Source organism: Polypterus senegalus, chromosome 3, assembly GCF_016835505.1.
Source record: "Polypterus senegalus isolate Bchr_013 chromosome 3, ASM1683550v1, whole genome shotgun sequence".
NCBI classification, from domain to species: Eukaryota; Metazoa; Chordata; class Cladistia; order Polypteriformes; family Polypteridae; genus Polypterus; species Polypterus senegalus.
This window is the reverse complement of record NC_053156.1, coordinates 105,259,542-105,276,590: the sequence shown is the minus strand read 5'-3', so window position 1 is coordinate 105,276,590 and position 17,049 is coordinate 105,259,542. Positions and strand designations below refer to the sequence as shown.

At 36.3% G+C, this 17,049-nt stretch overlaps 1 protein-coding gene across 3 annotated transcripts in view; it reads right to left on the bottom strand.

The window, feature by feature from the left end:
* Positions 1-17,049, bottom strand: part of sntg2 (syntrophin, gamma 2) — a 732,424-nt gene that overhangs the window by 173,943 nt on the left and 541,432 nt on the right. For all 3 annotated transcript variants that reach the window (XM_039747723.1, XM_039747724.1, XM_039747725.1), the window contains one exon: positions 10,518-10,647. In XM_039747723.1, the coding sequence (XP_039603657.1) occupies positions 10,518-10,647 (130 nt within the window). The remainder of the gene's footprint in view (positions 1-10,517; positions 10,648-17,049) is intronic.

Here is a 17,049-nt window from a genome sequence, read left to right as displayed (position 1 = left end):
TCAAGGGCATGGAGGAAATTCCAGGAGACAGACTGATACTCTAGAAGAGCTGGACAGGGCCGTAGAAGGTCCTTAACCCATCAGCAGGACCAGTATCTACTTCTTTGGGAAAGGAGGAACAGGATGAGCACTGCCAGAGCCTTACAAAATGACCTCCAGCAGGCCACTGGTGTGAATGTCTCTGACCAAACAATTAGAAACAGATTTGATGATGGTGGCCTGAGGGCCCAACGTCCTCTAGTGGGCCCTGTACTCACTATCCAGCACCGTGGAGCTAGATTGGCATTTGCCATAGAATACCAGAATTGGCAAGTCCACCACTGGCGCCCTGTGTTTTTCACAGATGAGAGCAGGTTCACCCTGAGCACATGTGCCAGATGTGAAAGGGTTTGGAGAAGCTATGGAGAACGTTATGCGGCCTGTAACATCGTTCAGCATGACCGGTTTGGTGGTGAGTCAGTGATGGTCTGGGGTGGCATATCCATGGAGGGACGTACAGACCTTTACAGACTAGACAAAGGCACCTTGACTGCCATTAAGTATTGGGATGAAATCCTTGGACCCATTGTCAGACCCTATGCTGGTGTAGTGGGCACTGGGTTCTTCCTGGTGTACAACAGTGCCAGCCTCATGTGGTGAGAGTACGTAGGTAGTTCCTGGAGGATGAAAGAATTGATACCATAGACTGGCCCCCACGTTCGCCTGCCCTAAATCCAATAAAACACCTTTGGGACATCATTTTTCGGTCCATTTGACACCACCAGGTTGCACCTCAGACTGTCTAGGAGCTCAGTGATGTCCAGTTCCAGATCTGAGAGGAAATCCCCCAGACATTATCCGTCGTCTCATCTCATGAAAGCACGTGGGGGCCATACAAACTACTGACTACGATTTTGAGATACTGCAATGAAATTTCGGCAAAATGGACTAGCCTACCGCATCATTTTTTCACTTTGATTTTCGGGGTGTCTTTAAATTCGGCCCTCTGTGGGGTGATAATTTTCATTTCCATTAAACGATGTGGCATCCTTTTGTTCCTAACATATTACCCAGTCCATATCAGTATAGATATCCAGCAGGATTTTTTTCCCATTGAGATCTGATGTATTTTCAAAGTGTTCCTTTAATTTTTTGAGTAGTTTATATATATGTACATATATTTATATATATATATATATATATATATATATATATATATTTTTTTTTTTATCAATTTAAGTATTTACTTATTGGAAGAGCTCTGTAAAAAGTCAAATTTCCCCCTGGGGAGAAATTAAAATTCTATCTATCTATCTATGTAATACCAGTATTACATTACATGTACAGTGTTTCAACATTACACTTTAAATATATTCATTTTAGAGTTTATTAATTTTATAAAATTATTTTTTTATTTTACTTTATTTAAAAGAACAAAACACAAACAATAAAATAAACTTAAGTCAAAATGTCAGATTCAGATAAGTAGTTCTGCAGTACAGAAGGCAATGTTTTTTTTTAAGAAATAGTGTTTTGGACCAAAGGAAGATTTTTGGGTTGTGGTTAGTAAGTCCACACTTTGAAAATATCAATGTCTGGTATACTAGCTGAGTAAAAAGGAAATTATTGTTGTCTTATATTTTTTATGTTCTCATCTGTAAGTTCATTTCAGGGTTTTTGCAGCAGTGAAATAGATATTTTGATGTGTCTATCAAGTAGGCTTGACTTGTTCTTTGTTTATTGTTATATTTTTCATCTTAATCTGGTCATTCCTATTCTTGTCAAATTTTTCCCACCAAAAGTTTTAAGACCTACAATTTTAGATATTCAAACACAAAATACAGCACAAACCATCATCCTCTGTCAACCTTGGTTACTGTTACTTTTCCTTTTGTTTCATTCCAACATCTTTTAAGGTATAACTTGGAACTCCAAATATAGCATGAGGGAATATTTCTTTGATTATATAAACTTCATTTAAATAAATTCCTTTTTTAATATCTCTTTTTATTGATTGTTCCTCCAATTAATTTTTTGTTTCCTAAATGAATTAAAGTAAATCCAATTTTATAGGTTTCAAGACAGGAACATTGAAACTTTATATATTGTATAAGGCCCTTTTACCTTACATGTATTGATGTGTTTCCCTCCATTATTTTTTTATTGTTTCTTTTTGTTAATTTATTCTGATATTTATGTTAAACAATGGCTTAAATACTTTCATTTCATTTAATTTTTACTCCCTTCATTTAGGCCTTTATAATTAGAATTAAGACATTGTGTTGTATAGCTACCTTATACATTTGTGGTTTCCCGGCAGTTTCCTACACCACACGGCTATTACAAACCAAATTTTTTTTTCTCTCTTTTATTTAAAAGCTTTTTTAAACTGTGCACAAAAATGAGATTGTTAGATTTTATAAGTGGTGTTTTGTTTATACTCAAACTAATTAAAGGCATGCCCATTAAGTTTCATTGCTCCAAAGTGTCAAAGCAGTGTAGAACTGGGGCTATAGGATTTTGCTTTGGTGTCTCTTGTCATAAATATCTTTTATGGATGGAAGTGGGGACAGCAGTTGCCATACCAGCCTCCAACAAAGGTAGTCATTATCCTCTGCACTGTTTTTCTGTAGAAAATAAAGTGGTTCGGGAAGACAAAATGATGTTCCTCAGCCTCCTGATTGTCCTTTGTTAATACTAACCAAGCATGAAATAAACTCAATCATGAGCCCATTTATGAACTCAAGCTACCCCACTTATATTGACCATTAATCTGCATGTTGAATAGGTTGTTTAGGAATCCTTCAGGTTGCTGATGGAGGCTTATGTTATCTAACAGCTTTTAGAATCTTAATGTTAAGTGGGATTCAATGATATTGACATCCTGCTAGGTTCAAGCTATGTATCAGAACACTATTACTCAAAAACAGGCATCTGAAATTTTTTCAGCCTGTCCATCATTTCTATCTTATAACAATTGCAATATGCCATTATCCATCCATCCATCCATTATCCAACCCGCTATATCCTAACTACAGGGTCATAGGGGTATGCTGGAGCCAATCCCAGCCAACACAGGGCGCAAGGCAAGAAACAAACCCCAGGCAGGGTGGCAGCCCACCACAGGGTGCACACACACGGGACAATTTAGAACCTAACCTGCATGTGTTTGGACTGTGGGAGGAAACCAGAGTACCCGGAGGAAACCCACGCAGACACAGGGAGAACATGCAAACTCCACGCAGGAAGGAGCCGGGAAGCGAACCCAGGTCTCCTAACTGTGAGGCAGCAGTGCTACCCACTGCGCCACCATGCTGCTCATATGCCATTATGTGATTTATTATCTAATATCTAAAACATTACATAATGCTGTATGAAGTAATTACTTCATTGATTTATTGAAACCTGCTTTACAAATGAAATTATTTAAACATATTTGGAATATAGTAGGTTTATTTGTGAACATTTTATTTAAAATAAGAGCAAAACTCTTATTATAGTTATTATAATGTATGTTATTTATTACAATATGAAAATTCTCATTCATTAATACCAAATTAATATATACAGTGTGACTTTGTTTTTAATTAAATATAATTGAGGAAGAGATACTGAGTATCTCAGACATGTTTAGGAAATACTGCAACTAAGTTACAATTACAGCAAATTTCTTTTTGGATTGATGAATTTGTTTTTGTGCATGCTTATTTTTTAGAACAAAAGGCTGTAACCACTGTATTGCTTACAAGCCTGCATCTTTAACTGAATTGTGTATTATTCTATGTGTTTTATTCTCTTAAAATAAAATAAATCCAAAACACATCTCTCTATTATAATAAAAATATCTTGGGAACAGAGACGAGACATGATTTTCCCAGAGAGACACTTTCACATCCCACGAGACAAGACTTTGAGCCAAGAGATTTAACCACACCTGAGGCCTAAAATAAAAGTAGAGTAGTTGACATAGTAGAACGTCATAAAGAATTCAAAAATGTTGGCGTGATACACATGCAGAGCAGGTTAGAAATAATGGAAATACAACAATTCAAAAGTCGCAAAAAAATTATAGTAAAGATCACATTAGCGCAAACAAACGGAAATTATTCCGGTGAAATAACGGAACAGCGAAAACAGATCAAATATATTGTTTAGATTTCAACTTGAAGTTGGAGACTTGTAGATCGTCTAATTTGTGTTGCCATCAGAGAAAAGTAGTGTGTCTTCCCAATGAAGAGGCGTATCCGTGAGAATTAAAAGATTTGTTGTTTGGTGAAAGTGAAATCCACAAACACTACAGGCAAAATATCCGAATCTGCAATATCTATTCGCGTTTGCATCATTCAATGCTCAAAACGTATATTTATATAATTCAGGACAATAGACTATGAGAATCTGTGGTCCCGCAACAATTAAAGCTACTATAAGTTTAATTTCAAAGAAATCACAATTTGGTCAAGTTTCTATTTATGATCACGGAGAAGCGATGCAACATAGAATCAAAAGAGTTAAATGATCGGATGTATTAGAAATTCACAATTTCAGGTGATACAAATCCATACATCCAAAACTATCGCATTTTACACAAAATTTATCTGAAAAACACGGACAAAAAAGTTTTCTTGGAAATCTATATGAATCCAAAAGATCACATTCGCATAATAAACCAACATGTGAAGAATTGTAAGCTATAATAGTTTCGAAAGATGGAGATATCAAAGACAGAGTTGATATTCGTGTTCATCCAAAAGCACAACACGATTCGTTGCAAGTGTTCAGAAGCCATTAAGAAGGCTAACAAAATGTTAGGTTATAAAGCACGATGTGTGGAGTACAAGGAGGTTATGCTCAAGCTTTATAATGCACTGGTGAGGCTTCATCTGGAGTACTGTGTGCAGATTTGGTCTACAGGCTACAAAAAAAACATAGCAGTCCTAGAAAAGGTCCAGAGAAGATCAACGAGGCTCAATCCAGAGCTACAGTGGAAGAATTATGAAGAACAATTAAAAGAGCTGAGCCTTTTCAGTTTAGGCTAAAAAAGATTAAGAGGTGATGTAATTGAAGTGTTTAAAATGATAAAAGCGGATGGAGACTGTTATTTTAAAATAAGTTCATCAAGAACAAGAGGACACTGTTGGAAACATGGGTAAATGTTGCACAAACACTAAGAAGTTTTACTTTACAAAGAGAACCAAAATCACTTGGAATAAGCTACAAAGTAGCATGATAGACAGTAACACTTGAGGGACTTTCAAACCTAGACTTGAAGTTTATTTAGAAGAATAAAGTGGATAGGACTGGCAAGCTTTGTTGGGCTGAATGGCCTGTTCTCGTCTGCAATGTTCTAATGTTCTGGTTTTCTAATGTTCTAATATTACTCTTTTTTAATAGCAGCACAAAAATTGTTCCAATGTTTTGTAGATGATACTCACTTCTGTAAAAAATTATATATTGGATACATGCAATCCTATCGCCTGCTTCAGCAACATTATTGAATGGCTCTCTACTAACTCAGCAGTGTTAAAGGTGAACTACTTCTTGTGAGATACCTGCTTAGCTCACAGTTTGACTCTTCCTTATATGATATTGGTCACAGCAAACCTCGTCTCATTTTCCACTGTTAACAGCCTTGGAGTAGTGTCTTCTCATCCATCTATGCATTTTCCATACCTGCTTTGTTGAATTCAAGGTTGTGTAGTGTTGGGTCCTATCTTGACCACATTGGACCTGAGGCAAGACCCAATTCAAATCACACTGACTCAGTTTATAGTCATCAGTTAATCTAAAAATGTACATTCGTGGAATTTGGAAAAAAATACAAAATAAAACAACTCAAGTACCTAGAGAAAACCCCATTGAGAGTATTGTAAGAATGTACAGACCCTTCAGAGAAAGGCCTGACCATTGTGTTACCATTGACAATATGCTGAGCTTTGAAAATAACAAAATTTACTGAAATACCAACTTTCCTCTCTTTCTCAATGCAGAAATGCACACTTCCATCACTTTTCAAATTCATTACCTAATTAAATGATCTTTCTTGCTAAGGTATTAAAGATTTCATCAAAATTCTGCTGGATGAGTTTTTTCATGTAAACACAACCAACATATGAATCTATAAATAGCTTGGCTATATCAGCTTCCTGTATGCTGTCATATTAATTTTAGAACTCTATCTTTGATGTAATTACTATGCAAGACTTGCGATGGTCCAGGTTGGGTACAAACTTCCTTATTGCTTCAGGGAGCCTCTTGATCCCAGAACTATTGATATTCACGAAATGAGATGAGCCAGGCAAATGAGGACACCTACAGTCAGCAAGGGATTGGTGTAAAAGTGCCAAGTGCTTTTATTAAAACAAAATCCAAAGTTCAAATAGTGCAGTGCTCCATCCATTAATAATGAATAAATAAATAATCCATAAAATTAAAGTATCAAAAAGTGGAGGTTAATATCCAAATAAACATTTCAATAAAAACAAGGTTAAAATCACAGGCCTCTTTCTAAAATCTGGTGGCTCCTCAGCTTACCCCATCAGGACATTGTTTACCCACAGGTGCAGTCATCCAACAATACTAGGTTTGGGTTCTTACTACCAAACCCCATTCACTTCTCCCTCAGCTAGTCCTAAATCTAAAGGGAGACACCGCACAATGAGGCCACTCCTAATTCTCTTCATGCTTAGCCCCTTCTCCAGCCCCATACTCGAGCACAGGCCTGATGCTCACTCCCCCAGGGCATATTCCCAATCACCTGCCCACACTCCTTAACATCATGGGCTCCTTTCCCTTTGTTGATCTGACCTGACTTTGCTCTTTCTTCTTGATCTGCCGTGCAAGCTCCCTTTGAACTGGCCAATTCGGTGCACGTGTGGTCTGCCTACTCCAAAGTGCTAATAAGGCACATGACTAACCCAGTTGCTTTTGCACATGAATGCACAATCAGCCAAGCACCCCAATCAACTTCACAATGGTGCAGTATGCACAAACCCCGCACCTGCGTAGGGACCAGATTATTTATTTAAAAATCGTGCTTCACTACTGATCTCTTATCAAAGAATTTCCAAAAGTAAATTAGTAAAAAAGTCACTGTGGATTTCTTCATATCATCTTGCTAAACATCTCTCATACCAATCTGAATGGCAGTGGGGCATAGAAAGGCAAAGGTCACACATTACCATCAATATGTGGTATTCAAGGAAAAGTTTTTGATGTTACCAAATATGGAACAGCAATCTGTGAAGTGTTTTTGATGCCTAGTAGATGTCATTATGCACCATTTGTGTAATTAACAGACTTTGCATTCAATTCCACCGTCACACTAGTATTCACTCAGACCATATGCCATTGTCTTTTTGAAGCAGGACTGTGGTCATGCATTCTCCTGGCATGACTGCCATTCATTTCTCTGCATGCACACTTTCAGTGGTACCTTGAACAGGCTGATTGGAATGTCAGTCTGTTGTCTCAAGTGATGTAAACAGACTCTGCTTGAGAAATAATGATGGTCATCTATGTGTCCAGTGGAGACCTAGTGAAGTATGGGGGTATCGGGGTGTGGGGTGCTATTAGTTACAGTGCTTATTTGTGCTTTGTGTTTGTGGAGAGAACATTCACAAGTGCTACCTACATCAGGAATGTTATCCAGCCTGTCATCACCTTTCCTGGCCAGCATGCTCATGGGACCTCTGTCTGATGAGGTATGTACATGACTTGTGTGTTTCCCACACCCTACCATGGTTGATGAACCTTGACCATCCATCTCCTGTTTGAAAGGGCATGGACTGATGTTCCATTGGAGAATTATTCATTATTTTTATATTTCACATTATTTCACTATTTTTTTAATTTAAATGTTAACTTCATGAGTGTCAAAAAGAATTAAAGAGTACAGTATGTAAAAACTTTGCTATCATGTTCATGTCCAAGATTATACAATAGCATCAACACTTTACATACTCATGTTATGATTATAAAATAAGCGCAAAGTTTCTTTAACAGGCATGAATTCCAGTTCTTTAACATATGTAATTCATCATTGATCAAGTCCATCAAACTATCCATTTTCTTTATTTAATCTAAAGTCAAATGTAACCACATCCTATTCTGGATGAACTGGGTACAAGACAGAACCCAACACTAGACAGCAAGCCGATCCATCACAGGACACAGTGAAACACAGCCTTATTCACTCATTTGAGGTTAATTTATCATTTTTATTTTACTGTTTTTCTGTTTCTGGGGTTTTGGCAAAATGATAAGTACTCACAGAGTCATGGACTGAGCCATGATACAAACTCATTTACTTGGAGTTGAGAGTAAGGAGCACTAACCAGAGCACAAGTATGCCACATTTAACTATACATCCATCCATTATCCAATCCACTATATTCAAACTATAGGGTCATGGGGGTCTGCTGGAGCCAATCCCAGCCAACGCAGGGCGCAAGGCAGGAAACAAACCCCGGGCAGGGCGCCAGCCCACCGCACTTAACTATACATATATATTAAAATTAATATGAAAATGTATTTGCATTCTGTTTATTTTAAAGCTTATATAGTATTTGATGCAGGGATGTTTGGACTTAATGTACTCGTACATAAACACAAATGCATTCATGTGAAAAAGTAAGTACATCCCATGATATGTTTTTTCTTTTTAAACACATTTGGACTTACTGTATTAAGATTTGATCTTCATATAAACAGTATTTAAAGTTTCTGTAGACTTCTTTCATCTTCCACTCTGCTCTCTGGTTGAACTTGCTGGGGTGGCCTATCGTGGACAAGTTGGCAATTGCTTGAAACCATCTACACTTATAGATGATCTTCTGGACAATAAAACGTTTGATTTCCAATTGTATTAAATCCGTTCCCAGTTTCATAAGTGTATATAACCTTAGAGAGCCTTAGAGAGCTCTTTCGATCTCAGCATGGCGGTAACACACACTTCAGCAACAAAGAGCAAACCAAACTAAATGTCTGTGGATTAAATAGCACAGGTTCAGGCCAGATCCTCTCTAATGACATTGTAATCATTTGCACCTAACCTGGTGTGGCTGATTCTTATTTTAGGCACTTAAAGTCATGATACATGAAGGAGTGTAGTTAATTTTAAACAGTACATGTGAAATATGCATTTATGTTTATTGTAATTACAGAATGGACTTCAAAATTTAATATGTGGTGTGTTATATCTTATTTGTCAATAGATACTGTTCAAATAAGGATCAAAATCTTGATATCTCAAATACATTAAAAAGAAAAAACATTTCAAGGGGTGTACATTTTTACTTGACTCCATTTGCTCTTCAGATTATTTACAGTATTATAAATACAAAAATAAATAGATGCTTTATGTAAGAAACAGAAATGAAAAACATTCCTACCTAAAGTACTGAGTGAAAGGTAAGCCTCATTGTGTTTGGTTTTAAATAAAATGAAGTAGCGTTCTTATTTATCACTCGATCAGAGAGTGGTGACATGTTGCATGCAGCACATACAAGTAAGAATTTTCCTATACTCTGTCCATGTGATAATACAACTACTATTACTATTATTTGACAATAAAAACAACCATGAAATAAACAAAAAAGTATGTGTTTTGTAAAAATACCTAAAATTTACAAATCAGAGCATAATAAGTGGAACTGGAAATAAGAGCCATTCTCTTCCTGCTATAGTAGAAAGCGTGAAACGTAAACATTTAAAATGTTTTAAAAAGTAAGTACAACACATGCTTTGTTCATTTCAGTTTACTGCTGCTGTTAATACAGAAACTCTACCCTAAAAGTTTATGAAGAGGCTGACAGTGAAGAATGACTTTCCACTTTATATCCCAGAGCTGCCTGGAACTGAAGGGAATGCTAAGCAGGAGGATCCAGAGAGCATCAGAATGAGAGAGGTGCTGGAAGACACAATGTCAGATCCTTGCACTCATCCTCATAAAAATAATGTGTTTTGAATTTATATGTGATAAATGTTGTGTAAACATTTAACACACTAGGTATCTAAACTTGTAAAGAATAGTAATTAAAGTAATTTAATATAAACTTGACTACAGATGGATTTGGCCTTACACAATAAGTAATTATAAAAATATAAAAAAGATTTTAAACATTATGTAAAAAGTGAGAAAGATAATAAACAACCATTAATGCAAAATATAAAGTTGTATTATATTTAAAAGGGTTAAATAATTGCAATGCAACTGATACCCGTTCCAGAGTTGGTGATGATGCTAAGCTAAGCACAATTCCATACAACCATAAACTAAATTATGTGGGTTCAATAAAGAATGGGTGAATGGATAGCAATGGTGGAGTCATCAATGTAAATAAACATCAAAGAAGCAAATAGCAAAGCCGTATTATATACTGTACAGTATCTCAGACATGCTATCCTGTAGCACATTTAAAGTGAATACTGTAAATGTATATTGATAGTCTCACATACTGCACATATTCAGTTTACAATAATATTATTACACATAGTTGTTGTGCAGATTCTAATAGTTCATAGTAAAAAATATAACATACGTTTTGTAGTGTTAAGTCATTGATGTTTGTTGATATTGCTCGTAGCCAGTCTGTAGTTTCAGATGCTGTGCAAAACTGAAGAACTCCACTACTCACTCCGTCTAAGGCAAGCACTTCAAAACCATTAGGCCTTTTGTAATAAAAAAGTGAGAAAGAAAGAGAATACAACAGAGAAATTAATGTTTTCTTAATAGCTCATTTACAGCTGCATTTTCTTGTTGTTTTGATGATTTGTGTAATGGAGTTAGGACTTCTTGTATCCCTCACCCAGGACATAACTGACACAATGTCTATGGTAGAAAAACATCTGTTTTTTTAAATGCTACATAATATACTTGCTTTAATTACCTTAAGACCTCTTCAACCTCCTACTTTACTTATCTCCACTCCCAAATCCAAGTTCCCTTCCTAAGCAGGTGATGCTTCTCTTAAAGTCACACCCGGGAGTACTTCTGGTACATTAGAAGCATGCTTCAAAAGCGCTTCCAGTTGAATACTCATGGGGGCAAAGCAGCTGTCTTTCAGGAGCTCCCAACAGTGGCTGTGGATGTCCCCAACTGGGCTGTCTATTCAAAATACTGTACATATCCCTTGCAGCCCTATGGGTGTTTAAACCAGTATAATGACAGAGGAACGCTGACATGCAGAATCCTGGGAGAACATACTTCCCTGTTAGGAAATCCTCCCCACTGCTAATCCAGTTAATTTGGCTTCTATGTTAGGAAAGGTATGACCAACCACCCCAGTTGGGTCTCTAGTCCATCTGCAACCTCCTTCACTCATGACATTATATGACATTATACTACCATATCTAAGATTTGCCATCTATACAGAAGTCTCCACACTGCTAGGATAGTAGATTATGCAACTTTTAAGAATGTGAATTATTGCTATAAAATCTTCAACAAAATTATACTAATTAACCTGTATAGCATAAGGAAAATATCAATAAATGGACCACTAACGACTAGACATTTTTTAACTTTAACACTAATGCATACCAAATGAAATATTCAAATTATAGCAGAAAATATAAGTATGATAAAGGTTACCGAGAGTATGATACCAATCATGTTCAGTTTATATGAACACTTATATTTTTTAGCACACTGTTGGTTGTAAAGTAGTGACACATAGGTGGCAGAGCAAACAGTATACCATTACAAGACAACTGAGAACTGTTAATCAAGAAGGTTTAAAAATGTGTTTTAAGTTGGGATAATTTTAGACATTTTAGTATGCTTTGAGAAGCAGTCTGCTGTCTTCTAGAAGGAAACACCAGCAATGAAAGCTGCAAAAATACTCAAAGTAATTTTGGTGTGGATCTTGTCTTGGGAGTACACTATCAAAATATGTCTTCAGAGTAGACTGTGGCTTAGCAGACATAATTTACAGGCAAGAGTTATGTCTGTTGAAAACTAAATAGTGTAATTTACTTATAGATAGTATTTGATGGAATATTTCCTCCAGCTTCTTTTTATGTCGGATTACTTTGACTTTGGCAGAATGGCTAGGAGCATTACTTCTTAAATGAATCACAAATAATTTTAATAAAGAAAAATAAAATTGGTAAGGTATAATTACAGATAGTAACTCAAACTGCATTGCTACAGCAAAACTGCACTAGCATTACTACTATTTCGCAACGGCATGTTGACAGCATATCATTATGTCTCATTTTGGTGTTTTGATGTACCCTAGCCTTGCATTTTCATAACATCTCCTGCCTGCAATATCCCTGTTCACCTTGCTGCCTATCACAATATTTTTATACAGTTCACTTGACCACTATTCGTGGTCAGAAGGCTCACAGGGAACCACTAAAAAGCTATTACAGTGAAAGTGCAGGAAGATCTCCTATTCCAGTCACATGGAATTTGGAAGGAGTTAACATGTTTGCTCATTTCTGTGTTGTCTGTCTTTGGGTACTCTGGTTTTCCTACCAAAGACATGTTTTTTATTTTAACTAAGAGCTCTAAATTGTTTGGTACGCATAATTTTGTGAATGAGTGTGCCCTACAAAAGGACTAGCACTCTATTCATGTGTAATTCTTACCTAGCATTCAAAAATTTCAGTACAGCTTTCACCTCCCAGAGACCCTGCTACTGGTTTTAGGTGGGTTTAGTTAATGGATACATTAGAGCTATACACTAATACTGAGATCTGTAAATATGGAATGGATTTCAAAAAACAAAGAGTTTAAGTGAAACTCTGTTGAGTTGGTGCACTTTGGACAGATGAAGGTTTAAGTCAAGTTATGATCACTGTCTGGATCTGTGGCTATCTGAGCATATTTGTGAATGGTTTAAAATTTTAATTTGACACATTTTATTATTTATTCATTTAAGTCTAAAATTATACTTTCAATTAATTTATTGTAAAATGGAAAATAAAATTAAGAGAGGAGGAATGCATGCTGTATCAGGTTTTCTATCTATAGTATTTTCAATAGTAAGCACAGCAAAGTAGAAAAGAAAATTCTGTTACTGCCTGGTCACTTTAGATCACGTTATTTGTTTCCAAGCTGCAGATGTAAACTATACTATTTACCATTTTCTTCCTTACTCCCCGCTGTCTGTGCAATGTGGCTGCAGAGAGCTTAAACAACTCGGCACATCCACATACAAAATGAGAAGGGCTGAGCGAGCTTTCTTGAAGGCTTTTACTGGACGTACCTTGTTGTTTAAGCTCTCTGCGGCTGCGTTGCACGGACAGGGCGGCGTGAGGCAGAAAAGTAAAAAGGCGAATCCATGTCGAGGGGCAGTCTACTCTGCAAAAGAATCGTTAAGACAGCCATGTTAAGGAACGTTCTGGCCACGCGGATCAAAGAAATATCTTACGGCAACTTAATAAAAGGGCAATTCCGCTGAACCGCAGAACATTGCTCCTCACCTGCTAAGTAAAGGGACGTGTGTGCCAGGGATCAAAGGAAGGATCTCGGGACGACTTGGCTGAAAGACAGTATTTGGAGTGCAGCATCTCCATGGCATCTTTTAAATCAACTCCGCCTACTGACAGGTTGAAGAGCAGTAAGGGCTGTTCATGCTCTGCTTTCCAATATAGATTGGCATTTCTCGTGTCCAGAAACAACAAGAAAATCAGTTTACACAGAAGCCGAATTGGGATTTGATTGCCTTAAGCGTTTCAGCTTTATTTACTTTGCCTCTCCTGAATCTCGTGAAATTGGCAGTCTTCTTTTGGTGTAGCTCACTACAAAAGCACTTAGTTCAACTTACAGTATACAGCCCAATCTCCACTGTTCTCTCTGCGGCCAAGTAGCACGGACAGTGCAGAGTGAGGCAGAAAAGTACAAAGGCGAGGGATTTCCATGGCTGGATCAAGACAAAGAGAAACGCGTAGACAGAGGTTCAACCAGACCCAGAGGTTTATATACCCAAAAGATATGCTTCGGACATGACCGAAACAAGAGATAAAGGGGTGCCTACGTGAGACACATGGGGTATACTGTATTCAAATAACTATTATGGGACCTACATGCTTTTACGTGAATTTCATAGACTTTTATGACACCACTGTGAGTGTGGGACGTGACTGACAGGTGTATTAATAAATGACAAGATGAAGAGGGAGCACAGTTCAACAAATAACAGTCTCAACTAACTAGATGTGGGGCAGAACAACCAGATAAAGCTTTCTAAAGTCAGGAAATCTACAATATCTACATCTAGGCATGTTGACAAGGGAGTAACCCAAATGCAAGCCTTGAAATCACCAGTCACTGAGAACTAAGAATTCATTTTACCTTCTTCTCCACACTAGATTTGGTTTTGATGGCATCAGATTTTACTCTATCTTTGCAATTCTTTCTCCTGACACCAGGTTTTCAGTAATTTTCTAAATTCTGGATTTCCATCTCTTAAACATTAAAAAGTAGCATTTTTATTTTCTTGTTTAATGCTGGGCACTTCAATTTTCCAGAAATGGAATAAGCTTGCCTTGAAATTATAGGAAAATTTCCTGTCATAGCAACAGCACCATCAGCGCTAATCCAAATGAATTCATCAGGGCACAAAATGCTGCAAGTGCCAAAAAGCTCAAATATTTATAAAAAAGTGTATATAGAGGCTCAAGGGCAGCACCCAAAAATATTTAAAGAACAAGTTTACAATGTACAAATAAAACATATATTATTTTGAAAACACCACAACTGTAAAATAGTCAAAATGTATTATTGACTAATATTAGATAAGACTTGCCAAAGGGATGATAAAATATGGGACATTTTGCATGCTGATTATGTAATATCTTAAAATCTAACTAGTGTAAAATAATCATTTTCCTGTCTGAGAGTTTTTATGTTTCATTTTCTAATCAGCCATCCAATTTCAGCATCTCATCACCTCTGGAGACTACAGAACATGGAAATGCATTTAAATGGAAAAAAAAATTTCAATTCTTTAAGAAAAAAATATGGAGAAAAAAATTCAGCTGCAGAAGCAGTAGTTCAGCTAGTTGTTGGAAGTAATCAAAAAACATTTTATTTTCATTCTTTTCCTCCTAATGGAAATGATTGAAGAATGCCATTGTAAAATTGCTAAGTAAATGTCACCACAGGATTTCCCAGCATTTAAAGAGCAAAATTGGCACCACCTTGCAGTATTATTGTGAGAAGTGACTCCAGGTGCTGAGGAAGTTAAGGGCAGAAAGCATGTTAAGGGCTCAGATGCGACAATATTTCAGATGGCTGTACCACATTAATCTTAGAAAAACCATTTGGTGTTTACTGTAGACAACTGAGGACTGCACAGGGATATTAACTTCATGGGGTATAAATGGGATCTATCTTTAAACAGGCTAGTTGAATGCCCAGGTTAATGAATGCATGTCTAGGAAGTGGCATGGGATCATCCATGTTTCACATCCTTATTTAATAATTTTAACAAGATAGAATTAGTGGAAAACCAGAGTAAAATGTAATAAGATTCTGTTAACCTTTTTTGTGTGCCAAAACACACAAAGACTCATAGATTGTAGATGACCTATAAACAGTCAGTGTGGTTCAGCATGGGCTAGGCCTATAAGGAAGAAGTGACCTGTGAACTGAGAAGCCTGGATGGCACTAGACTCATTAGGTGGCCATATGGTAAGAAAATGAAAGAAAGGCACTTTAGGGTCTTTAGTTTGTCACTTGGCCTTAAGCTGGAATGTGAGGAGGATGATGGCTTGGTGACCATGCAGAATGATAGTGAAAAGTGGATGCTTCTGTTTGTGCAATAGTTCAGTCATCCACCTGGGACTGAACCGTGGCCTTTCTGCTTACAGGCTTCCAAAGACTAAATATGCAGATAAAATAGCTTATTGAACAAAACATTCTACTTTGCTCAGATACATAGCATTTTTGTTATCTGTTATAGTGGGCCCACCACTGAAGAGAAAAGTTGTACATAATGATAGCTCTTGCAATTGTGAATATTTAGACACACTGATGTTTACTAATTGTCTGACGATTTCCAAAGCCTATCCTAAAAATTATTATTTTAAAACTGGAAACTGGGAATTGGTATGATCTCTTTGTCAAACTCCAATTTAGTTTTCTTGAAATTCTTTTAAAGTTAATCTCACTAAGAGTATCAGTCATACTAAGTCAGAAAGAGTGAGACAAAATGATACAGCTTGCTACTGGGTGCTGTGGGTGAAGAGGAGACACATAACTTTTGATGCCTAATGCAGTACTTGCAGGTAAAGCTCAGGGCATCCAGCTCTACATCTGGCAGTGGCTAAATTTCTAGTCCAGGCAGAAGCAAAGCCAAAACACCTACAATATAACATCAGGGTTCATTGGTCATCTTTGTCTACAACTTTAACACCAGCTCTGTTATGATTTGATTTGGACTTTTTTTGTGGTAATGATTAACATTCTTTTTTATATGTAAACTTATTCTATTAAGTAAGTACTTTTTAATTGAAGAATTCTTTTTGAGTTTAGTTATTGCTATTTATTATTTATTAACTTATTTAATAATGTAATTATTTATTGTTAATGTTATTAAAATAATTAGGAATTGTGGTACATTTTTGACTTCCCAGATTAGCATTATGCAAAACAGTAATAATCATTATTTAAGTACATGTCTGAATTAACCCATAAACAAATATAAAAAGTGGTCATGTGACCAAAACAGTGACTTTTTTAAAGGGGCTCCCACACCACAATGGTAGATGAACTTTATGTAAGAAACACTGTAAATAGATAACATAGATAGATAGATAGACAGATAGATAGATAGATAGATAATAGATAGATAGATAGATAGATAGATAGATAGATAGATAGATAGATAGATAGATAGATAGATAGATAGATAGATAGATAGATAGATAGATAGATAGATAGATAGATAGATACTTTATTAATCCCAAGGGGAAATTCACAATAGTAAAATAGTAAAAATGTGTAAAAGTGTCAGGGAGCAATTCCACATAAAAGAAAGTGGTAGAAGTGATCAGTGAGATAGAGAAAAATAGAGATAAAAAGGTAAAAAGATAAAATTGTATACGAAGCTGCTGGAA